The 27,736-nt window shown below is 38.0% G+C and overlaps 1 protein-coding gene across 1 annotated transcript in view; it reads left to right on the forward strand.

Moving 5' to 3' along the window:
* Positions 1-27,736, forward strand: part of LOC121857777 (calcium/calmodulin-dependent protein kinase kinase 1-like) — a gene marked incomplete in the record, with an annotated part of 85,495 nt that overhangs the window by 44,700 nt on the left and 13,059 nt on the right. The window contains 5 exon segments of the mRNA XM_042353961.1: positions 2,610-2,765; positions 8,419-8,529; positions 8,878-9,077; positions 12,773-12,988; positions 17,190-17,452. Of these exon segments, the coding sequence (XP_042209895.1) occupies positions 2,610-2,765; positions 8,419-8,529; positions 8,878-9,077; positions 12,773-12,988; positions 17,190-17,452 (946 nt within the window).

A 27,736-nucleotide genomic window follows, 5' to 3' on the forward strand; every position in this document is an offset into this window, starting at 1 on the left:
TCATAATTTTTGCAATGCCATATAGCAGCAGGGTCTACCATAGACAACACATTATGCTATCCTCTTCCCAGGCAGTAGTACCTCCTGTTTGGTAGCTGCCTACTACCTACTGCCTACACGGTTTGGCTGTAATATATATATATATATATATATATATATATATATATATATATATATATATATATATATATATATATATATATATTAGAATGTATCCTACCTGAATTATATTTTAATGGGGCGAAAAATCCTCAAAATTCATGCATGACAATTTTTTTTACAGTTGATTGAAATTTGCAATTCTTTGTAAATATAATTTGTTTTACTTAATAAAAATAAATAGTAAGTATTGTACTGTATATAATTATTAGTTTGTAAAAGTTTATTAAATTTAACATTTGAAAGTACACAGTAATTGCGGGATAGTAATGCTCATTTATTTTCTGCACATTGTGTATTCGTACAGTATCTCACTCATTTCTAATTCACTTTGAAAGGTAGAATGTATTAAAAGATAAATATATATTTACACTGGACAGTAATATGTGTCACTAGATAAAATTCTGCAGCACAGCCCTGCAAGCACTTTCTTCCAGCAGTAGATTAAGTACTGTATTAAGTAATATTCATGGTATTGTCACTCTCATAGTACAGTGCACTGAATTACTTGATCATGATGCAGTAAGCACATTTAAGATCATTGTTAATGTGGAGAATGTTGGCCACAAAGATCATCCACACAACCTGACTACCTCAGCTAATCCCAGTGATCATACTTGTTGGAATTTAGCTGCCCTACACCTTCAGTAGTGACTGGTAAGAAAAAAAACATCATCACGGCTCTCTGAGGAACGAAGATACAGTGTACAGCACTTTATAATAAATGTGATCCTGTTTTCAATACCTTATTTTCGCTAATGAGTTCATAAGTTTTAATTTACATGGTACTTATTAGTAGTCCTTAAAATAAAAAAAAATGTGATTTACTGTATGGTATATTATAAATGCCTTCATTTATTTTGAAAAGGAATCCTGCAACAATTTGTCATCAGAAATCTTTCTTATCTCAGCTACAAGTTAATTGTCTATCAGTGTTCAATAACAAGTCAAGGATACAATGCATAGAAGGTGTACAAGTTTATACTGTTGGCATTAATTTTGGTATAGGAGGCAGCTGTGTGGCGTTGTGGTTATGGTGGGGAAGTTGATTGTCCCTTTAAGCTGCATGATGATAATTTATTAGCTTGTGTCATTTTTCTCACCCACTTGTTGCCCACGATCATCAACACAACCACACCTCTTCCTGCACCTTCTCTTACTAGTAAACCTGTGGTGGGTGAGCAATACATATAGTTGCCGCCCACTACCATCACCACCACCACCAATCACTTGGCACGTGAACCAATGACAGCATCCAGCATGACCATTGTCTCGTCACCTCCCTATCCTTATTTTTTTTATTTTGTCATTCTCTGTTGGTGTCGTTGTGTTGGCGTGTGCATGGTGGACAGGCCGTGCTTGGACCATCGGCGCAGAGACAGAAGCCTCGCCACATCTCCCTCAGCCCTCACCACTTCCTGGGCAACTACTCCCCACCCACGAGAGGTAAGTCCACATCCCCCATGCTACTATTTACAACTACTACTGCTTTGGTCGCCTGCTCCATCACCATGACACAGACCCCCGCTACATGCACAGCAGGCTTGGAGCTGTCATGGATTAGTGAAACACCAGCAGATATACATTAGCTTTGTATTTCAGCCCAGTAGATTTTAATATGTATTGTACCATACTGTAATATATTGACGCTTATCCTGTTGTGTAGTTCTCACTCTCAGTCTTTTCGACAAGGAAAAAGCTAAGTCTGTAGGTATTCTTTTGGTATAAAGTATATATACAGTATATATATATATATATATATATATATATATATATATATATATATATATATATATATATATATATATATATATATATATATATATATATATATATATATATATATATATTATAATTTTGAAGGATTTAGTTATCACTACTATATATTATTTCAGTATTTAAGTTCATTTATTGTTGTGCAAACTACAGTGGGGCTTTTTATTATAACAGTAATGCTATTTAAGGCTTCTATGTACAGTATTCCTCTGACATTTCTGTACACACACCTCTGTAGAGCCAATGCTAAAGGTGTAGTTATCCTAAACGAGCCTTCAGGAAAGATAACTCAGTTTGGTGAGTTTGTGTAGGTTTTCCTTTTCTTTGTAAATGCATAGTAGTCTACCAAATACAAGAAAGGTAGGAATGTTTTTTTTTATTTATTTAAATAATCTTATTTTCCACACGTGTAGCCTCGCTCTACTACAAGGTCATCGTTACAGACCTTCAGTGACCAATGAAAGAGTTTAATCAGTTCTATTTATATACAGTATTGGTAGGGGTAGGATTTTTTATGGTTTATTAAAGAAATACTGTCTAATGTGCACATTTAAGATGACAAAATACAGTTCAAATGTGACAACAGGATTTTTACAGGAAAATTATGCATATTTATGTATACAGTATATAGTATCAAAGGATGGTTATTAATAATGGTCTTACCAACAGTTAAGGGGCGCCTACCACCTCCGAGAGCATCAGGAGGGAGACCAAAGAACCCCTTGACCGTGTACACAGAGAGATAGCCATCTTGAAGAAACTAAACCATCCCAATGTTGTCAAGCTAGTTGAGGTACTCAACGACCCCGATGAAGATAACTTTTATATGGGTGATGGTTACAGCCAGCATCATAAGAATTGGTTCTCTTGATTTATTTTGTATTTCGTGGTTAAAGAATTGTTTACATGCAAAAATTCCACGTAGGGTTTTTGTAATACGGTACCCTGTCTAATAATTTTAATTGATGAAGATGCAGTGAATTTTTTTTTTTTTTTTTTTTATTGGGCACTCCCCTACATCCTTGTGTAAGGTGAAGCGCAGAAGCGTTTACAGTGCCCAACAGGGAAGCATGCTAAGTTCATGCTTGCCTTTATGTCTCATGAGTTAAGGCGTAGAAGCCTGAAGAGTCAAGGGCGTAGAAGCCTGAAGAGTAAGTGGTTTATGTCATCAAGTTATTGGAAGCTCCAACAACTTGTCCCTGAATACGAATTCGCAACTTTCGACTTACAACAGGTACCTAGATGCAGTGAATATGAATTTGTGGCAAAATATTGTAAGCAAAAAAACTGTGTAGGCAAAAGTTGTAGTCCTGTGTTGAAAATATTTAAATGTATTGGGGAATACTGTACTGTAATACAATATAATACAGTAATAGAGTACTATACTATTTTTTCTGGGAACAGCACTACCACCAGCAGTAGGTCGATTTTTTTTTCTTTTTTCCACAGATGCTCTCATCACTATAGGAAGTATTTTAAAGAGGGACAACTTTTTATTTTAATTATAAGTATTTGTTTTTATTTTTAGTCTTTTATCAACGATCATAAATCACCTGTAGTGGGCAGGACATGAAGGATTGGGGAAATTGTGGGGTAAAACACGGCGAAAAACTGATCATATGACACTAATATGATGTCTCTATGTGCTTTGTACTCGAAGGAATTTTTTATTTACTGTAAATACGCCTCCGAAAAATCTGACTTACCGGCTTACCACGTGTCGTCTGTTTGTTTGCAACCAAGCCGCAAGGTCCCAGCGTTCTCTCACGTCCACAAAAAACGTAAATTACACCATTACGCTTCATCGAAGTTACTTTCATTGGTGCCAGATATCAAAATGAGTACTTTAGATAATTATTGACTTCTGCCCGGCAGCGATTATGCGTAGTAAACGAATATAAAAAAGTAATATTTTCGCTGTTGTATAGGACACTCATGTTTGTGTAATTTTTTAACCCAACCAAACCCAACCTAACGCAATCCAACCCGACCCATCCCATCACCGACCCATCCATCCCATCCCAACCCGACCCATTCGCAACCCACCCATTTCAACCCGACCCGACCCATTACCTTGACCCAACCATCCCAACCCGACCCATTTCAACCCGACCCGACCCATTTAACCCGACCCATTTACCCCATTTAACCCGACCCAACCCATCCCAGCCTGACCCATTGACCCAACCCATCCCAACCCATACCCAACCCAACCCATCCCGACCCGACCCAACCTAACATAAAACCAAACATAACTTAACACCTGCGGCCTTGGGTAAACTTACTGTTACTGAGGTGGGGAAGTAGCGTTACTGAAGTGGGAGAAGCGTATGGTAGCGTTACTGAGGCGGGGGGAAGTAGCAAACCACGGCATTGAAGAAGTGGTGAAGGATTGTGCGGTGGTCTTGGCAGTAGCAGAACAGGTAACGTTTTTTGTTACACTGGAACAAATTTCTCTTTGGCCGTAAAACACAGAGATTCTCACAGCCAGGACAGTCTCTTTTGGAAGGAAGGATGTCATGGTCTTTGAAAAACTGAAGGGCAAGATTGTCTTTTCCCTGAATTCGCAAATTACGTTCATTTTAGACTGGTGATAAAAGGGTGTATTTCTTATTATCTTTTCTTATTAATTTATTCCCCTGCTGTTAAATTTTAAACTCTAAACCCCTTTTCTCGCAATTTCTTAATTCATTCATTTTCTCATTAGTTCTGTTTTAATTATTTTACTTCTTCAAGTTATTACCTAACCTCTGACCGGTGGCTTGTGGGCTAGGACATGTGGCTTCTTAATTCTGGTACCAAGCTATGGGAAGAAACAAAGATGGACACTGTAGGAGAATATTACCCCTAACATACAATAAAATGGTTTATGACAAAAATGCTAGACTTATGCCTCCTTCCAGTACACACATCTACCATGAGTAACATTCATGTACTTCTCAACAAGGTACAGTACATCCTCTGCTTTCACCATTACTTGGTGTACCTTTTAACAACACACCACTCTAATCTTATACCTCGTACACTTGAGTACCAATAATACAACTTTCAGAAACACAAACTGCATGGATCACCTTCATGGCTCCACTCATGGTACTTTACAGCAAGGTACAATACAACTTCCAGCATACAATAAAAATGGTGTATTTTTTAAGGAACACACGACACTAATCACATATAGTACACTGGAGCATCAACAGTACAGGTTACCTGAGTATGTAGCTTGTAATTAGTGACAGGGCTCTGTAGTTGCCCCACAACTAAGTATTGTACCTCCTTGCTACGCTGTTACATTAGCCAAGAAAACGTGGCGGCCTTCATACTATGCTAGCTCCAATCATACATGTCACCGAGGCGACTACACACATGAATTCTCGAACGAATAACACACCCAAAGTAATCTGTACTTGGCGGTGGACTCATAACAACAACACTGGTACTATGAGCTATTGAGTTTACTGCTCAAAAGAGACCAACAAGGGATAGTGAACATCCCAGCCAACTCCTCTCAGCTGACGGTGTGTGAGATCTCGGCTCACCCCATAACGTTGTTACACGAAGCTATCTGCTCTGAAGGCCTCCATCCTTCTCCAACAATGATGCTGGACGACGTGGACGTCGTCTGGACATACACCATGGCCTACAGGGATCTGTGTACAGGAGGAAAATCGTGGCTAGAGTCTTGATCATATGGTTAACAATACACCCCCCCTGTACTGGCTATGATATTCAGCATATTGTCTGCATTCTTATATCTTAGTGAGTCAGGCCAGTGAATACCTTTCAACTCCTCCCTCATCCCACCATAATTTCCCTTGTAATATATCAACCTTGGCCTGCTTTTGTTATGAATCACGTAACAGTTAAATCTGAAGGACAACGTTACGTGGTGACTGGTGCCAACGGGGGCTAGGTGTTCCAGCTTGGCCACCGGCCACCATACCCTCGTTAGTTATGATGAGGACCAGTAGTGTGGGTGTTTGCTCCTCCCTGTAGTGATTCATATATTTGGCATGTTGGAATAGAAAGTTGTCTCTTAGAGTTTCTACAAAAAGAATAGTGGGATTATTAGGGTTATTTGCCGTGGATTCATTTCTCTTGTCGATGTCACCATAGTTAAAGTCCCCCGTGACAACGAGGTGGCTAGGGTTGAGCGCCGTTTTATTGTCAATTAAGGCCCTTACGTTCCTTTGGTTTAATAAGCTACAGTTAGAGGATCTATAGATACATCCGACAATGAGTAAGTTTCTCCCCTTCAGTTAAATTTTACACCACTTTGATTCTTCAAAAACACCCTTTTCCCACACCCTCACCTGGCTGGCTCTAAGGTTCTGCCTAGCATAGATAACCACACCCCTATTGCAAGTTGCTTGAGAAAGATTCATAAATGAGTCCTATCCATCTATACTGAACGCATATTCCTATTGCTCGATTCTCCTGTTCTTGTACATTAGTTCTACAACACCTACTACTGTACTGTATATCGAGTTGATGTACCTTGAGTAGTGTTTCAAACTACTCTCTCTTATCAAGGAATGTGTCAGTATTAGTGTTCAGGTACATGACTTTCAAGCCGGAATTTGTCCTCGGTACTGTCTCTGATCTTGGTAATGACTCCGGCCTCCCTCCATTCTCTGACATTGTTTAATGGCACTCACCTCCTGCTGGGTGGGAGGTGGAGTGGGTGGGGGGTGTTCCTCTGTCCCCTGGTTCTGTACTGGTGCACTTGCCTCCACTACCTTCCCCTTGTATATAATCCATGCACATCCGTCCCTGTTCCTCATCGATTTCTCCCTCTTCTTCTTCAAGGACTTCAGGAGTTTTTTGAGCTGTTCCCTCTACATTACCGTGCTATCTGAATTTATGAATATACCCTGAAGTGCATCGCTCCTTGCTAAGTTTTTAGCCTGCCGAATAACTTTCCATTTCTTACCCTCACTCACTAGTGTGATCCTGAACGGGCAGGGCTTGTTCTAATATCTTTGTCCTAGCTTCCTCACGTCATGTAAAAAATGAACAAAATCTTTTACTTAATTTACTTTTATCCTCTTCAGTACTGATCGTCTCGTTAGCCGCTTGGGCGATCAGTCACGTCTCTGTTACGCACTGTTGGCAAGTACTGGGCATGCACCAGCTCCTGAATGTACCTGAACCTGCTCCAGTGTTGGTCAAGTCTAGTCTTGAAAGAGCTCACACTCGGTGCCGACACAACACTTTCTGGTAGATTGTTCCAAGAGTTCACAACTCTCACTCCGAAAAAGTTTGCCCTCACAGTTTTCTGGACCTGTGACTTTTTCAATCTTGAGCTGTGACCCCGTGTGGGGTGAGCGTCTGCCATCTCCAAGTAAGGACACTCGACTGAGTAGTGCCCTTTGAGATGCTTATACACCTCAATTAGGTCGCCCCTTGCCCGTCTGTACTATAAGCTAGGCAAGTTCAGGCGCTCCAATCTCTCAGGGTAATTGAGGTGCCGAAGTGCAGGCACCAGTCTGGTGGCCCTCCTTTGAACATTTTCAACCAACTGACAGTCCCTAGCATATCTTGGGGACCAGACGGGATGACAGTACTCCAGATGGGGAAGTACTTCACTCGTGAAGATCGTTACGAGGGACGGACCGTCTAGATATCTGAACGACCTTCTTATAAGACCAAATAATTTATTTGCCTGATTTACCTTCTTCTCGCAATGGCCCGAGAACTTCAGCTCATTGTCAACATATACACCAAGGTCCTTCTCACATTCAGTCTCAAATGGTGAAGTTTCTTTATCCCGTTGGGACATATGATACGCCTCCTTGCCGTTGGTATGCCCCAGGTGCATCCTCTTACACTTCGTGACATTGAATCTCAGCTGCCATTTCTTCGACCATTCTTGGAGTTCACAGAGGTCCTTCTGCAGCTCTTCACAGTCCGCATGGTTCTTGATTTCCCGAAATAACTTGGCGTCATCGGCAAACATTTGTATGGAGGAGTGTACAACGTCAGGCATGTCATTTATGAAACAAACAAACAACACCAGGCCCAATACACTGCCCTGTGATACCCCGCTTGTGACAGGTACGGATGATGATTTCGTGCCATTAATCACCACACACTGCTTGCGGTCATGTAGAAAGTCTTCTATCCACGCTAGGACATTTCCCCGAATTCCGTCCCCTTCCAGTTTGACTTTCAGCCTGGTGGTAGTGCTGTTCTCAAACATTATCATATAATTTTTTCATAAGCCATAATATCAATGATTTGTATGAGTACTGTATGTTCTAAAGAACATCATATTGGGATCGTTTGTGCCTATGAGAATTAGATTTACAACTAATTTCGTGATTGGTATCCCTGTATCTTAGAACTAATAGACAGTAGTTATGAAGATTGATTACTGTTGCTGTGTGGTATTGTAAAAAAAAAGAATAAGTATATTATATACTGTAGTTCACCATGTAATCCATATAAAGTAAAAATAAGAGTAACATTTGTGTGTTGCAGTGTTTGAGCTTCTGGAGAAGGGAGAAGTAATGGAGATTCCAACAGACTCTCCATTAGGTGAAGATAAAGCCTGGAGTTACTTCAGAGATGTTGTCATGGGCATTGAGTATTGTAAGTGTGATGTGTTTAAAACAGTAATATTTTTGACATTTTTAGACATTTATTGACATAATTTTCTACAGAAGTTTGTATGTTAAAACATGAAAGTTGTTTCTCTCAGTGGTCTCCTTTCTCATTTAGACAATTTTCTTGGGCCCTGTAAAATGCAGCTTAATTACTGTATGTAGCAGTTACAATACAATTTCAGCTCTTTAACAACCTATTCCCAATTATGATGGTAAAAGTGTCCTATAAACAGTATTTTCCAAATTACTATTTTATCACACATAATATCATATGTTTCTTGAAATTATGTCTAGTTAGTAACACAATTTTTTATTTCCAATTTTAATTCCTCAGTGCACTACCAAAAGATTATCCATCGAGACATCAAGCCATCAAACTTACTCCTTGGAGACAATGGTCATGTTCAGATAGCAGACTTTGGGGTTTGTAATGAATTTGATGGGAAAGATGCCTTTCTCACCAATACAGCAGGAACTCCTGCTTTCATGGCACCAGAAGCTCTCTCAACGTCACGGCACAAATATTCTGGGAAGGTGAGTGTGTTCATATTGAGAGAAAACATATGATACCACTATACGTGAAGGTTGACTTTATCTTTTGCATTACAGAAAATCTGGCTGCTTTCCTTCACTCATAGTCAGGTGACGTGTACAGCATGTGATAATAACCACATAGTTTTTGTTTAATATGTACAAAAGGAAAATTCTATACAGTGTACATTGTACACTGTATAGAATTTTCCTTTCATGATCTAATGCCTGGTATAAAAGATTCATGTAATGCCTGAAAAGTCTGTGGGGTGAAATCCAGGATTCATCCAACCAATGCCAGCTGGTACTAATTCAATGGTTAATGAAACCTCCTGTTGAAAACCAAGGTTACCAGAGGCTAATTAGTAGTGGCACCAAATTAGTAGACACATATCTATCAACTGAAGGTGCAGTATTTGTGACCAGAAATGCAGGACACTTCTGGCAGGGTCCGTGCCGAGTAAAGACATGACTGTCTCACTCTTGTCACTACAGAAGAGAACCAAATGATTTACCTTACTTATTTTAATTATATCACTTGGGAGTTTGTAGGATGGTTCACAGATTGTTGTTGATAAATACCCTTACCTGATATTTGATAGTAATCTATAAGGATACACCATCAGAGATAGGCTCTGTGGGCATTGCTCATTCTTTGGGACCATTTACTCTTTGGTAACAAGTTATATGTAGAATGACTATAAGTTTTGTAGTTTATATCTTTTTTTGCATAAAACTTTAGGATATTCTGTGCCTAGAGGTAAACTGAGGTACAACAAACATAACTCACTCAGGATTTGTGTACAGTCTGATAATTAGCATAGCTCCATGCATTATTATACTCCAATTTGCACAGAGTTGTGAGGGGGCCACTAGGACCCAGACAGGGTAGTGTAGGGGGGGCACAGATGGATCATCAAGTGTGCATGTGGTGTATATAAACTTTTAATTAAAAGTATGCTACGTAGTTCATTCATTAAAAAAATTGTTTTATAAAATTGGATAATACTTTAATAATACAGAAAACAATGTGCTGGTATTTTACTAATATTGAATTTAGGAATATATATATAAGACCGCATCACAATACTGTACAGTACTCTAAACCACAAAAGTTAACACAATAAATCAAAGTAACCGGAACTCAATGAAGTTAACCAATGTAACTGCAAAATTTACCACAATAAACCAAGGTTAGTTACCAAATTTAACAAAAAATCAAAGCAATGCAATAATCTTTATTCAGGATTAGTTTACACAGCTAATATGAAGACATCATACACTGCCTGATGCTGTTTTATCATCCAAAATATGTTGTTTATTAATTCCATCCAATTTGGATAAGCTCGAGCAAAGTTAGTGATCACTTTATTTATGACTGTGTTTGTTTCTATAAACATTAAACAAGGTAAGACCATTTAATGTCCAGTTTCATTGTAGAGTGGAGGTAACTTTTGAGATTCCCATGAAGTTACTGGTTAGGTTACACTGACTTGGAGCATAATTCAGTACACCATATATATGTTCAGGGAGGGTTATATACTGTATGTTAAAGGGAGGTTTACCTGAGTGCAGCTGTCAGGGAGTTGGACAGGTGAGACTCCCAAGGATTCCAGTTCTGTTTCAAGACAGTTTGGTGATGGAAGATCACTGACCGTTGACCCTTTGTACTTCAGTACCTTTTTCTTCATTCTGAGTCATTCATTAATAAAGATGGAATAAGAGAGAGCCCCAGAAGAGCATGTTGTTAAGCCAGTGATAAACAATTTTCGAGTTCATAGAACACATGGTCAATGAAAAGGAATTGTGATGGTATGATGTAAATATTATTTTGGGAAAACTATTGACATGTTAGATTTATTAATATTCTTTCTGATTATTCAAAGTAGTAATGGTTTAGGGGCATTGACTGTTTCAGCTGAGGCAACAGCTTCCTTGAACCAAGTGTCACCAATTTGATCAATATCACCACGACACTGAAAGAACAGATGACACCTTTTCTCTCCGACATTCCTGTGCACATGTCAATAACACTTCCTTGAAGGCTTTGCAACACTCAGTAAATGACATCAGAAATTCAATTTATTAAAAGACTGTGATTTTCCTTTAGGAATTGACTCTTAAGTTTCATGAATCTGTCCCCAGCAATATTTTGCATAGTTTCGACAACAGCTGTATAAAGCAAGAGAGGGTGAGGGGGCACACAACTGTATGAATGGTGTGAGGTCATGATAAATTATTATTGGATACTTTATAACTTTATGTATTGTGTATAATTAGGCACATATTTTGGTACCTTGAATTATGTAGGGGGACCGTATAAAAATTGCTGGCGGGGGATCCGGCCTTCGAGCACCTAGTTGGGCATCCCTGTTCTAAAGCATCATGCTGAGCAACCCAACAAGATTTACATAAATCGACTAACTTTAGTCTGGAATTCTGAGGGTACATATTAACTATAGTATTGTCCCGAAGCAGTCACTGACATTTGGGTGAATACTTGAAAAACACTGGCGTGCACACATCAATCAGAATATCCATCTGCATATGCTGAAACTGACTTGTCCTTTACCTCGCCACACATGCAGTGCCTTGTAAGTGCTTACAATAAACCCTCGATAACTCGGCACATATGGGGCTCTGGCCTTGCCGAGTTATCCTAAATTCCGACTTATCGAGACAGTTCCCCCTCCTACGAAAACACAACAATAAAAATTTATTGACCCATATATGTGTACTACATGTACCGGGGGTAATTACTAAATGTAAATACGTAACACTTAACAGCACTGCAAGCAAAGAATGAAGCATCATAGTAGGTGACACAGAGGCATGGTAGGTGACACAGAGGTATGGTAGGTGACAGAGGCATGGTAGGTGACAGAGGTATGGTAGGTGACACAGGCATGGTAGGTGATGCAGGTGGCCAGATATGCCGAGATTTTCCCAGGTAATTTTATATGTCTCTGTATTTCCCGAGTTATACTAACACATTCTGAGACCATATCCATGCCAAGTTATATGAAATTTTGAGTTATCAAATGCTGAGTTATCAACGGTTTACTGTATTGGGTTGAGGATAGACAGCAAATTATACTTCCTGACTTTAATGATACTGTACCTGGATGCTTAAATTATGTGTACTGTATAATAATACTGTACTGTCAAGCCCCTGCATTGAGACTCATATTTCAGGGCTACAAGGACACTTTTGCATGTGTCTAGTGGAGGCACATGTCCCCCCCCCTCCACCCACACACACCACCCCTGGACCTGGGTTAAAAAAAATACATTTTGGAAATTACTGGGTAGATGTCTTAAAGATTCTGAAAGTAATTGAATTAGTCTTGTAACCCTAATTACTTACTACCTGTAATGGATCTACTAATGTAGTTAAACATGTTAATTTTCACTTTCAAGATAGAAGTGCTTTCATTCAAGAAAATTAGCCAAAATAACACTTTCAAATAGACAATCCCAGGCTTTTTTCTAAAGTCTTTTCAGACATTACACAAGTTGTCTGATCCAAACTTGGTCACAAACTCAGGTATTTCAGGATCAGTTCATCCTCTTTTCTGTATTTTTTATATTTTTTATTTATCTTTCAGGTTTGTTACTTGTTTGATCAATCATAGTTTTATTTACAAATAATTAGTCTTGTAAACATGTTTAATGCTATTGATTGTCTCATGTTTCAGGCAGCAGACATATGGGCAATGGGCATAACTTTGTATGCCTTTGTTTATGGCAAACTGCCATTCCATGATGAAAATATAGTTGTGCTATATGACAAGATCAGAAGTTCAGCTCTCTCATTCCCACCTGTGCCATTTGTCTCGGATGATCTGAAGGACTTAATTTCTTTAATGCTGGAAAAAATTCCTGCTAGAAGAATAACTCTACCTGATATTAAGGTATATTACTATTGACACTCATGTTAGATATTGGCAGTGGCCTTATGGAGGATGTTTTATTTCTCAGAGTCCTACACTGTATACATGTATTCTCCTTTGAGCACCTATGGACTGAACATTCACTAATCATAAATGGTGGTACAGTACTATACAGTCAAACCAAAAGTATCAAGACCCCAGGGTCTGATGGAATAGAAATCAAGTTATAACTTCACATACATCTATGTATTGGGTGGGTTAGGTTGGGTTGGTCTTTGCCCAATGCTTCATTTTCTTTCAGATACTTGGGGTCTCAATGCTTTATGGATTGGCTCACAGATGGGTGTTGGTAGTGCAGTGGTAATGTGTGTATCTTTTACAACTGTGTCATGGGTTTGAGTCCTGGCCTGGGACAAATGTGGAAAGGGTATTATCCAGTGCAACCCAACCAAACATCACAGGTTTCCTCCTCTACTAACACTGGATAATAAAGTTCATAGCAAAGTAACGAAGAACAGACCAACCACCCAAACGACTAGTAAGCTGATAAGTGGTGAAATGATGCATTAGAAAAATTATATTCATTAAAATATGCATTCATTGTTTTAAAACATTTGTCATTCTAGCATAAACAGCACTATTATACAGTAGCAGGACAGATCTAAAATAAAGGCAACCTGTTCATTTGGACAATGTGTTACAGTTTGGCCACGCTCACACTTATACACTGATAATTATACTATGCAGTATACAGTACAGTATTGTATTAGTTCATTCTGTAGGGTAAAAGTTCTCATTCACTATTCTTTATGTGAGGCTTTATCATATCCTACAAATACAGTATGTTACATTATTGTGAGACTTCTATAAATGATTTCTTTAAACAGGTCTCTTAAATTGCTGTTGATTTTATGACAGTTTGCATGTACTGTATGTTACCTACCCTGCTTTAGTTTCAGGAGGGGCCAGTGAACTTCAACAAACTTAATGGTGTATTCTTAAATTGACGTGTAATTTTCAATGTTATTAATATTTCTATTTTCAAGAAAAAATATACTTACGCACAGGGATACAATAGACATCATTAGGTTGTGTACGCTTACAAGGCAACATAAATTTGTGGTTAATGTTGGAGTGTTCTAACTCTTAACACACGGAGAGATAGTTATTCCCTTTATGTTTTTTACTTTATGATAATTATTTATTTTCTTTGCACATTCTGTGAGATTGTGTGCATATATACTGTACAGTGACCCCTCGTTTAACGAACGCCTCGGTTAACGAAATTTCGGTTAACGAACTGCCTTCCTTAAGGATCTTCAATTCGGTTAACGAATTTCTTACGAACCGACCTCAACATGTTTTCGCTTGCACTGACCGGGCAACCAGCTTTAGTATCAGTCCGCCAATACATTAATCGGTTCTAGGGCTTAAATTCCTTACTATTTTAGTAAATATCAAGAAGTTTATACTATTCAATAATTTTAAAAGTTTAATATTAACTTTTTTAGTCATTTTAACAATTATTGAACATAATTGAAGGTAAAGAAACTAGTTTCTGGCGTGCCATCCAGCCTGTTAACACACCAGACAGGCGTTAGTCTCTCTCTGTTTTCAGTGGAGGTAACATCTTGCTTGAGACTCTCTTCAACTAAACGCTTTTTTTCTGTGTTTCCAAGCAAATTATTGGTCATTTTGAAATATATTTTACATATTGACAATATATAATGCAGTGCAGTGTTGATTTAAAGAAAATAATCTTGAAATACACCAAGAGAACTAAAATTTTATGGATGAAATGGTGCCATGGGGTGACTTCTCTTCCACCCCAATGCCTTTTCTTCTTCCTTCTCCTCCACCCCCATTCTAATTCCCATCATCATCATCATCATCATCATCCAGGAGCCTTCTACATACACACCTCAAAGTAAGTGAACTTTTCTACCATTTTTGTTGAATTTAGAAAATTTTCGGTGAGCTGGAACCAATTACCCAAAAACCCATTGAAACAATGGTTTCGGTTAACTAACTTTTCGGTTAACGAACGACCTTCTGGAATGGATTGAGTTCGTTAACTGAGGGGTCACTGTACTGAGTTTAGAAAAAAATTAAGAAAATTATGTAAACTCTACTGTACAGGTGCTCCTCTACTTACGAACGAGTTACTTTCCTGAGGCTTGTTTGTAAGTACAGGTTGTACCTCTTTAGTCCGGCATTCTGTGGTCCGGAACGATTTTAGTTTGTCCAATAGGAAGATAGGCAGCTTTTTTTTTTTTTTTTTTTTTTTTATCTGAATTATTATTATTATTACAGGAGTATTAAATTTTTGCCCCTCAGGCCCCAATGTGGGTCAGTGACCTATGCCCGGGTGGGCTAATCCCCGTAAAAACAACAACAAAGCCGCGGGAAATTAAGGTTTGTTTACATCCGGCAGTTCGGCTGCTCTCTCTCTCTGCTTGTCTATACAGAGTACAACATTTAACCCTTCAATATATATGAGCAGTAAATAAGTGTTGCTTTCATATTCTTATGTAGAGTAATGACGATATATTTTCACATGTGCGCACTTACATACGAGCAGTCTCACTTTTTTTTTACCATTAATGGTTAGCTACTTATATTGTTCCATTTATTAACATTAAATAACATTACAGGTACTTCAAACAACCATATTAATTTTTTTACATAAATTTTACTACAGCTACAATCAGGGTTTTATTTTCTTCAGTTTTATATGTAGAACCAATCAGTCACTGGTTTTGTAAGCTTTAACATAAACAATGCCGGCAGCCGTCTCGTCCTCGTGTGTTTTAATATTCCACGTATTATTAATAAATTGTATTGTTAATTTTGCACACATAAACATTAATTCAATAAAAAATACATTCAGTAATAAGAGAAATGGCGCTGTTTACACGATTATGCACGTTGGCGGGCCGTTCAAACCCATCAAAATTCAAGTTTCCGCCGTCAAAATTTTTATTTATTCATTTTTTTGTGTGTTCCAATAAAATACGTTGAATTAAAAACTCGCGAAATTTGAGAAGCTACTATACGACATTTAACCCTTCAGTATGTCTTCAAAGAGACCATGATGCAGAGAAAGTGGTGCTAGTGCTTCCAAGCATAAGCACAAGTCACTATCTATCCAGGAAAAGGGTGAATTTCCATGGTCTGGCACCGGTCAGGTCCCGAGGTTGCCGGACTAGAGAGGTACAACCTGTATATAAAAATAGATATATTCACGTATTCTCTTTCAGTGAAGACGAGCCCGGGAGGGCGCAGCGACATTCACTGAGTGACTTAAAGGCAAGGGATAGTCACATCGATCTAAACAACTTCACAAAGAAGACGTGTTGTTGTCGCCATGACTGACCAGAGATCGTATAAGAAATTGTCCCAATTACAATAATTGAGAGACATAACAAAATAAAAGTCACTCTACTTCATCACTGTGCTAATAAGTACAAATACCGTATATAAAATCCTCGCGGAGCTTAGTATTTCAGCAATTATAGCACAAATTCGCGGAGCTCTGCATTGTGTTTACTTATAGCTGAATCGCCAGGCAAGAGATGAAGGTGGCAGTGCATGCGATGGGGGGTGAAGGAGGGGGTATTGACAATTGCAATTAAATGCCAGGTAGCGACGTGTCCTCCTAATATTACTTATCAAGTAATTATTAGATGTTTTAATTGCCTGTATGTTGGCCTGGTGAGTTATTGCTAGGCATTAACATACCTAGGTTAAAGCTAAGCGTCGCATTCTGGATTGAACAAAAATCAACTTTTCCAAAAAAAAAAAAAAAAAAAATAGGCGGGCGTTCCGGAACATCACCCGGGGCGTGCTAGTTGGACATTCTGGAACGTCACCCGGGGCCTAAGGGTTAAAAGTGAAAATTACTTTTTGCTATACTGTATTGGGATAACATTTTTATCTTTGTTGCTATAACCACAGTTCAGTACATATGTGCAATTTTTGTCACCAATAGTTTCAAAAGAACCTCAAATTATATATAAAAAGATCATATTCGAGTACTGTACAGTATACAGTACTACAGTTGAATAGTTTATTTCCATCCCCACACTTCTCACAACAATAATTTTTATATCAGTTTATAAATTTGTGAGTGTAAATGGTGTATTACAATTAAAACTTAGTCAATATTTGTTTCAGCAATTTTGCTGAAGTCTACTAAGCTTCTCCTTTTTTTTTAATACAGGAACATCCTTGGGTGTCAGCTGGCAACCAATACCCTCTGCCATCAGAAGAAGAAAACTGTGTGTTAATTGAAGTTACAGAGGAAGAAGTGCAGTGTTGTGTGCGCTCCATCCCCAAGTTAGAGACACTTATTCTTATTAAATGTATGCTCAAGAAACACAGCTTCCAGAATCCATTCAAGATGAACGTGTTCATCAAAGAGCAGTTTGCACGTACAGGACGGTCTCACTCGGCGCCTGGTTCGTATGAGTTCTACTTGGACAGGTATGGGTTATGGTGGTGGTGGTAATCGGCAGCTCGCGTCTCTCCTCCAATCTACGCCCTGCACTGCACGCCTTTGTTGCTCCTTATGGTGTAGTATAGACCCAGCCATGTTATCACACTGTATACTTCCATAGTAATTTGAAAACTATCATCCAGAAAGTATTATTGTCTTGATATGAGATGAAATTTCATTCCCATATTTATACACAATTGGGTTAAAGTGTCATCTTATATGAAGATTTAAATGTGCACTGTATGTCTTTAATAATCCCTGTTAATATCAGTACGTTCAGATAACACGTTTCAAGTTTTAACTTTTTTGAAGTTTCAGTGTTTTAATTTGTAATGCATATTTCATTACATCTTCTACTCACAAGGAAAAACAAACTTGAATGATGTGCTTCTAACATATTTAACAATATGCAATATTATACTAATTGCTTACTTATGCTAAGAAATCAGCTAAGAGGCTTATAATCTAAAATTATCAATTGATTTGTATCCATTTATTGCGTATTATTGCCACCATGCAGCAGGGTTGCTGATGTGGAATTTATCTCACTCATCGAAGCACAGAGTATTATGCTTCAAGCTGATCTATAACATTCTTATGGACTAAGGCATTCATTGTACTGTATTCCAATAGTCAGTATTTCCAAACCAAATTCTCTCAAAATGCTTGTACTCACACACCTCATGTACTACTGTACTTGCAAAAACCACATCTCTTGTTTCCAAATTCACCGATACAGTACAGTACTGTACAAATGTACTTCATGACACCACATTATTGTACTTGTTGAAGTACTGTAGTCAGTCTCAGCTGCTTATCAGATATTTGTTACATACTCATGTGTGACAAACATACATTAAAATGAGTAACATCATTATTTTCACCACACACACACACACACACACACACACACACACACACATTTTATATACTGTACTTAAGAGGGTCTCATTATGAGGAAACTCACCATGATAGTATATTGTTGCTTTATTAAAATCACCTTGCAACTAACAGTTTTCTTTTTGGATAATAACTTTTCAGTATTTGTGGGTTATGAATAGCCAACTGTGTTTGGCATTAGTCATTATTCAACTTTACATGTTTTGAGTGCTACATCATCAAACACACACATCCTAAAAATTCTCTTTACTTCTATACAACAACATGAAAAGAAAGAATTACTGATATTTTTTTCAATTTTAAAGTTGCAGAAAATTTTAATTTGTATAACATAAAAATTGTCATTAATAAGCTTAAAGCTTGTTCCCTCCACTCACACAGTATGAAATTATGGCTTGCTGACTGTGAGCACAGCTGACCGTATATGTATTGTCTTGTTGTGGTCCTTTGTTACCAGATGTGTGCACCACCGTATATTCCTCTGCACATTATTAATTCTTTGCTCTTGCTTAGTAACACACATTACCACAGCTTTATGATAGATTGCCCTACGTGATTGCTATAAGAGGGATCTCTATACAGTATTACCTACTCCAGTATTGGTTTCTAAAGCTTAGTTGAGTCCCAATGTGAAATTCTTGTAAGGGTGCAGCCACAAGCATACATTTTGTCGCCAACGTATGATCGACAAGACGAAATGAGGCAAAGGATTCCGACTGGTAGGGTGCGGCCGCGTGCACTAGACCGGTGTTTTTTCTTGTTGATCACATGTTGGTGACAAAATGTACACTCGTGTGGCCACACCCAAAGACAAAAGTTATTGAGAAAGAAAATATGAAAAAAGACTTTTTAAATATTAAACTTGAAAGAAACTAGCATATTATATATTCCACATGAAGATCCAAATTAATGCATTAATATTATCAGTTACCCCAAAGATAATAACTGATGCAATCTTAGTTGTGTGAAACTACAGTATGAAACCATGTTCCTACTAATATTTTACTGTGGACAAAAATGTGTGCAAATATGCATTGGAGAAGTTAGAAGTTAAAAGATATCATGATTGATAAAAGTGGAAAATACTGTACAGTATAGTAGTCTACATTATCTAGTTTATAAATTCAGGTACCTGTAGTTTCATTTATGGCCACTTAATAAGTACATAATTTCTTTTAATATCATTAAGCATCTCATTTAAAAGCAGAACAGGATTATATTTTTGCCTCCCTCTAGGTAGCATGTAATCTTAATAGACATACCCTACTTTGCACAGTTCATCCAGGTAAGGATGACAGGATGAAACTTTTAATGTATAGTATGGCTAGTACTGTATTCTTATTTGGACAAGTTCTTCAGTTATTCAAAATATGCATAGATACCATAAGCTTCCTATATTCTCTGTTAATTAGATATAGATACCTGTACAGTATTTAATTTTAATCCCACTTTTAAATATTCCAGTTTGCTGATCCCTTTGTTAGAAATGGGACTTACTCCATCTTTTATATTTTCTTTACATTGTCATTGATTTTACTAGAACGATGACAGCTTATTTTTATTGATCACATTATTTAGACATTTTTTAGGTGATCCTTTAAATAGATTTCTTGATGATTGTACACTTCTTAGAAAGAGAGAAAGAGAATGTAAGTGAGTGTGCATGTGTTGTGTGTATCAGTAAAATGTAAATGATAAAAAATACATGTAAGATAATAATTATAGCCTTATAAAAACAAAACTTATTCACAACATTGTTAATTTTGGAAGCAAGGACTTTTGGGGTACAGTAAAGAGTGAGTACTGGTCCTTAAAACTGTGCATAATATAGAAGATGCTCTAAATATTTGTTCCTGTTGCCTAGTACCATCCACTGTGCTAATATACAGAAACCTCCATATTTTCAAAATAAAGTTAAGCCAAGGGCTCTTGTGGAAAGTTTTGAAAGGAACGCATTTATCTGTTACCCCACTTATTCAAGTCGCTCACACCTGGCAATTTTATCAGAATTGGAACGTGAAAAAACTTCAGTGCACCATGCTTCAATTTAGAACTGGTCAGGCAGCGTAGTTTATTAAATGGCCCATTAGCTTAAATTTAGTAGTCGTGCCAGAATTAAGACATGAGCAGATCTTTTGGCAGGAATATTTTACTCTGATATTGAATCTCCTTGAAAACAGTTCTGGCCAGAGAATGCCTCTAACTTTTGGAAAATGTATATTCCAGTACTATAGTCAGTTCTCCTATAATGTGGCAGTTGCATTCTCGATAAACACAGTGTTATAGAAAAATCACATTGTTGTAACCATTGATTCAGTGGGAATTAAGAGGTTTGGGGTTAGTGGGTTTGAGAACACCAACATCACTGACATGAGATTCTTTTTCTCTTTCATATTATTGTTAGTATTTATGTGTTCTTTTATAATAACTGTTTTATTTTAATATCATTCATTAATAGAATAAAACATGACAAGAAGGAAAAATACTTGTTACAGTGTGTTAGTGTAGTTGTTACGTGAAAGAAAACGGAGCTATGAAGGAGGCTGCAGAACGAACATGATGAAATAATACAGGAGTGTGACTCGCTTAACCCCTAGGCTTTAGGTCACGTTTTGATCTCTTGCGGGCCTATTTGAATAAAAAAGGAAGGCCTGGCTAGATTATGTTGCCAGGTAGGTATTTATATTTCACTCACTCACACATGAAAGCTTCCCAGTTTCTTCTCAGTAGCTTCTCAGTTTTTATAATGTAGGAATCTTGCCCTTGGATTTGACTCACTACACCACGTGTTTCTACCCCTAACCCCCAAGCACATGTCTAGTGTTGTGATCAATTAGTGGAGCAATAATAATTATTGTTAATAGTGTAAATTGTAATAACACAGTAAAACAAGTGTCCTGTACCTCATACTGCCTACTGATGAATGTTGTTTACCTCATACTATAGCATCACACACACACACAGACTCGACTTCTCGAACATTCTCGACTCTTCCTAGCCTGTGTTGCCAAGCTGTGGTAAGGACATGTATTTATTTCCTGTTTATATCATGCGTGGCCAGTTTGTTAGACTAGAATTTTTTTTTTTTAGGTTCCCGAATACACCTGCAAGGGGTGGGGGGGGGATGCCATCCATAACCTGAAGCTCGGGGGTTAACAGCTTTTAATAATAAAACCTTTTTAAATATATATTTTTTAACCACGAGGAATGTAAATACAGTAAACTTATAAGAATGTTTTAACACTCATCACAAGAAGAGAAGATAGTTGTTTCAGATGAGTGGTGAAGAAGGAGGAGGAGTCAATCTGACAACATGGATGAGGGTTCATATCACTTATCACATCTAATTTTTGTTCAAGCATTATAGCTTTTCTTTGTTTTACTTCACTTTCACTACCAGAATGCTTCACACCCTTGCCATGCATTGTAATTAAAACCAATAAAGTTCATTCTGTACAGTACTTGTACAGCAATAAAGCACAGTCCTAGATAACAAATGTCTGATACTTATAGAAAATAAACAAAGATTGCGGGAGTGGTGCAACGCCTTGTCTGATGCTATGCCCAGGCGACCGCGTAACTGCTGACTGTATTCTGACTCGAGGGACATAGTTCAGTTTACTCACTTGCATTACACTACAGTATATCCAAATTGCATCCACCAAATCTGCAATATAGAAAATGTGTTCCCAAATATATGTACTGTTCTGTACATTCATCGCATTATAACCAAATCGCGCTATGAAAACATGTTTTATAGGAGACCTTATTGTAATTAACTTAGCATATTTCGTGTCACACAGGCAGTCCCTGGTTTACAAAGGTTTAATATACAAAAATGCAAAGTTATGAAATATACATTGCCCCTTCATTTGATTTACGAACAGGAAATCCGAAGTTTTGAAAAAAAAAATGCAATTTTTTTTATTTTTTCCTAATACAGGGTACTGTACAATAGGACCCCCTATGTCAGACTAAATGGGGCTCAAGCTAGTCTGACTTGTGTAGACCCCCCCACCCCCTGGTAATTTTGGCCACTATTTTGCTGAAAAAATCAAATCTAAAAACAAAATTAAAGTTAACAAAATAATTATTTACAGTGTACTTACATTGTAGCAGATGAATTTTGAGATTATAGCAGACGAATCTTGATGAATCTCGAGCCGATCAGTGGTGAAGAGGATAAAAGTAAAGGGGGCTGCTTAAACTTACTTCACTGTAGTTTCACTTATACTACACTTATACTTATATTTATATGTACTGTAAGCGCCTTCCGGGCGTTTAAAGGTTAATCAGACTCTTCACGTTAAACTTGAACATTATAATTCAGTCAAACTTGTTGAATCCAATTCATTTTAGTATTTCAAATAAATCATACATAGGCAATCATACATAAATGTTTAATCCAATTTATATTTACATAACAATCATAGCTATGTAATTAGTCTCATCTTAACACTTACAATGAGTACTTAATTTGCCATATTTCTATGTGGTCACAATGATAAATGATGCAATGGGCACAGTCTACCTGTGTAAACAATAAGTACAAATTAAACTTATGTGTTGAAAGTCTCAAGAGAAACAGGTTAGGAGGTGTTGCCTCTATGATGGGGATAGCTACAGTGTCAGAGCTGCCAGTCCCTGCCCAGCGTCGCATGCCCAGCTCTGGCTGGCCAAATTCGCTGGGTCAGGTGTATTATACACAAACAAGCTCCCCTTACTACTACCCAACACTTCAACCTCCTCTGGGTCTCTCCATCTCTACCATCTCAATACTCTATATACTGTATACTTATTACTGCTTGCGGTAACACCCACTCCGTTGAGCTTTCACGCTCAAAACCAGATCAGGCCTTTGATACTAAACTTTGCCACGTTCTTATGACTATGCTGCCCTCAGGCTGGTGGTATTTAACTTTGTCACTTTCTTGTGACTATCGCTGCCCTCAGGCTAGTAGTCCTTGTCAGCTCCATAATTTTGTCACGTTCTTGTGACTATGCTGGCCTCAGGCTGCTGATACTTAACTTAGTCACGTTCTTGTGACTATGCTGCCCTCAGGCTGGAGGTATTTAACTTTGTTACTTTCGTGTCACTATTTATCAGGGCACGTTCGTGTGCCTTGTCTTTTACTCATTTATCAGGGCACGTTCGTGTGCCTTGTATTTTACTCATTTATCAGGGCAATTTCGTGTGCCTTGTATTTTACTCATTTATCAGGGCACATTCGTGTACCTTGTATTTTACTCATTTATCAGGGCAATTTCGTGTGCCTTGTATTTTACTCATTTATCTGGGCACATTCGTGTGCCTTGTATTTTACTTATTTATTAGGGCACGTTCATGTGCCTTGTATTTTACTTATTTATCAGGGCACATTCGTGTGCCTTGTATTTTACTCTTGTTACAGTTGACCTGACACTCACTTTGCCCGTTCTGACACTCGCACCTGATATCATAACAAACTTTTCTTTGATATTTGGGTGATTTACAAAGCAATATCACTTCAGTCAAATATGATTGCTAATTGTGTTCTGCACTTACGTCAGACAACGGTAATGACAATTGTTTTCATTCTCATATGTGAGGTGGCACATCGGGGGTTACCACCAATTCTGACTGAGGTGTAGGGTGAGTGATGGTAGACCCACAGACCCTGTCCAACGAATGGGGGTTTCCGACTTATGGAAGTCCGAGTTAGGGGGTCTTACTGTAATTAAAAATAATATATACTTGTTTTTTAATACTATACCAGTATTAAAAATAATAAGTTCTACTACTATGCCAGCATTAAAAATAATAATTTTTACTACTATATCAGTATGCTTACTTATTTCACTAACTAATGTCATCATTCTTTGAAACTTGTAATACAGTATTATTAAGTCTACACATAAACTTTCAATGTCTCCTCATGCTCCTACTGTGGACAGATACACTCACCTCCACTAGCACACTCATTCAGCCAGTTGCCCGATAGTCTAATTTCTCATTACCACTCATATAATACTGTATGTGGAAAAATAATTTAATGATACTTATTTTGTAGATTCTTAAATTTCATATTCTAATTATGTACAATGGTATAGAATTGTAAGAGAAAGTATGGAATTTGGAAGTGATCAAAAGGTGAGAGGTGTGGATATTGCCAACAAGGCACAAAAGAGTGGGAGTGTAGCATTAGTTGACTGACAACAACATTCATGCCATGTAAACAAAGAAGTGGGAATTTATGATGACAGTAACTTCCCAGTGGTCAAGCATAGATTTTTTTTTCATAGACAATGTATCTCTATTTATAGAATGGGAGTCAATATACAGTATTACTACAGCAATACTTTACAGTACCTGGTATATTTATTATAGATGTTGGCTTAGCATTTCATACTGTTCACTTTGTTTCATATTTCATTCAGTTTCTCATGAGTACTGTACAGGTATAAACTTATTATTGTACTGTACTGCTTGTACAGTATTTCACTTACTGGTACAGTATTATATATATTTTTTTATTGATAATATAATCATTGTTTACAGTAGACATTTTTTTTATTGAAAACATGTTTTGTGGCAGTTTAAGATGGATTGGGAAGTATATTATTAAAATGGGAGTCTATGGGAAAATGTGCCCCAATTACAAAAAAGGTACAAAAGTTTTTTTTTAGGAATGGCACCCTCGCATAGATTGGGGAATGTCTGCAGTCAAAATCAGATTTTCAAATTTCTGGTCATTTGACAAAATATTTCAACCATCCCATTTGATGACTGAAATATGTGTAAAGGATGGAGACATTTAAGATATGACTAACAAACATCTTTAACGTCTCTCCTTGGGAACCTCACTCAAAATATGGTGTGTATTTTTTATAAAGTACCGTACTGTGAGTCAGCAGTTGAGCAGTTTATTTTTACTAAGCCAAACTGCATATTATGATTGTACTGTACAGTACTACCTAAACTTATCTTCGCCTTTTCATCAGTTGTTGACATACAGTACTCGCTAGCTACCTCTTCATCAGTTGTTGACATACTAGCCAGTTGCCTCTTCATCAGTTGTTGACATACTAGCCAGTTGCCTCTTCATCAGTTGTTGACATACTAGCCAGTTGCCTCTTCATCAGTTGTTGACATACTAGCCAGTTGCCTCTTCATCAGTTGTTGACATACTAGCCAGTTGCCTCTTCATCAGTTGTTGACATACTAGCCAGTTGCCTCTTCATCAGTTTAGTGACACTTTTAATTTCTTCGCCGGACTGTCTTTATTGGTTGTTGACATATAGCCGGTTGCTCTTTTCATTAGTTGTTGACCTGCAATTTAAGCAGTTGCATCACCCATCAGTTGTTGACATACAGGTACTAACCAGCGGTTGCCTCTTACATCAGTTGTTTGACATATTGCTATATTTCATCAATTGTTTGATGCTGGTGTTTTCTTCCATCAGTTGACATACTAGCAGTTGCCTCTTCATCAATTTGTTGTTTAATGATTGCCTCTTATCAGTTGTTGGCCTTACTAACCAAGTTGCATCTCTTCATCGATTGTTTTGCCACCCAGTTGCCTCCCATCAGTTGTTGACAAACTAATGAGTTATCTTTATCAATTGGTGACCTTTTAAGCCAGTTGCGCCTTCATCAGTTTGTTGACATACCCAACAATTTGCCTCTTAAACCAGTTCAGTGACACTACTATTGGTTGCACCCTCTTCATCAATTTATTGTTGACACTACTAGCCAGATTTTGCCTCTTCATCAATTTGGTGACATATTGGTTACTCTTAAATACTAGTTGTTGACATACTGGCCCTTACACCTCTTCATTGGTTGTTGTTGACACTACTAGCCCGTTACTCTGATAAGTTGACTGCCACTTTAACTTGATTTGCCTCTTCTGTCAGTTGACATTTTAACCAGTTTGCCTCTTGTTAATTTGTTGACTTGCTTTTGTGGTTGCTCTGTCAGGTTGCTTTTGCCCTTACTAGCCAATTTTCTTCAATGAGTTTGTTGACATACAGGTAGTTACTAGCAGTTGCCTCTTCATTGATTGTTTGACACTTGGTACTAGCAATTGCCTCTTCATCGGTTGTTGACTACAGTACTATTGATTGCCTCTTCATCAATTGTTGCCATACTAGCCAGTTTGCCTCTTCATCAATTGTTTGACATACCCAATGCTAGCCGGTTACCTCACTTGACTAGTTGTTGACACTGCCTTGATTTACCTCTTCATCAATTTGTTGCCCTTACTAGCCAGTTTGCCTCTCTTCAGACTAGTTGTTTTGACGCACAGTACTAATAGGTTGCCTCTTCATCAGTTGATGACCCTTTTGAGTACTGTAAGTTGCCTCCTTTTATTCAGATTCTTTAATGATTCTCTGGCCGGTTACTCTTCATCAACTGTTGACACTTTGGTATTGATTGCCTCTTCATCAATTGTTGACACATACAGTTGCCTCTTCATCAATTTGATGACACTTACTGACGGTTGCGCCTCATCGATTGTTGGGCATACACAGCGGGTGCCTCTTCATCGGTTGACATACGGTACTAACGGTGCCCTCTTCATCAGTTGTTGACCTGCACCAGCGGTGCCTTAAATCGATTTGTTGACACTGGCCCGATTTGCCTCTTCATCGGTTGTTGACACTTAAGTACTAGCCAATTTGCCTCTTTCGCTCCAGTTTGTTTGGCATACGCCGTTGCCTCTTCATCGGTTTTGACATACTGACGGCAGGTTGCCCTCTTCATCAGTTGTTGACATACGTGGTGCCTCTTCATGATTGTTGACGCCTGTTTTTAAGCAGTTGCTACTAGTTGTTGTTTGACGCCGTGGTTGCCTCTTCATCAGTTTGTTTGTGCCACTGGCAGTTGCCCTCTTATGATTTGTTGCGACATACTGGCCCAGTTGCCTCTTCATCGGTTGTTGACCGCCCATGAACACCTAACCCAGTTGCCTCTTGTCAGTTGTTGACGCCTGGCAGTTTTGCCTCTTCATCAGTTGTTGACATACAGCCGGTTTGCCTCTTCCATCGATTGTTATACCCCATGTGATTGCCTCTTGGTGATTGTTGACATATGGATTCTTCATCAGTTGTTGTAGTTGCCTCTTCCATCAGTTGTTGACATATGGCGGTTTAACCTTTTCATCGATTGTTGACGTTTGGCACTATGGTCTTCATCAGTTGTTGACGCTACTAATGATTGCCTCTTCATCAGTTGTTTGACATACGCAATGGTTGCCTCTTCATTGGTTGGGTGACGCTGGCCCAGTTTGCCGCACCATCAGTTGTTGACCTGCTGGTTGCCCTCTTGTAGTTGCCTCTTCATCAGTTGATGGGCACTGACCGGTTGCTCTTCATCAATTCGGTTGACA

This window comes from Homarus americanus, unplaced genomic scaffold (genome assembly GCF_018991925.1).
Source record: "Homarus americanus isolate GMGI-L3 unplaced genomic scaffold, GMGI_Hamer_2.0 scaffold16712, whole genome shotgun sequence".
In the NCBI taxonomy this organism is placed as follows: domain Eukaryota; kingdom Metazoa; phylum Arthropoda; class Malacostraca; order Decapoda; family Nephropidae; genus Homarus; species Homarus americanus.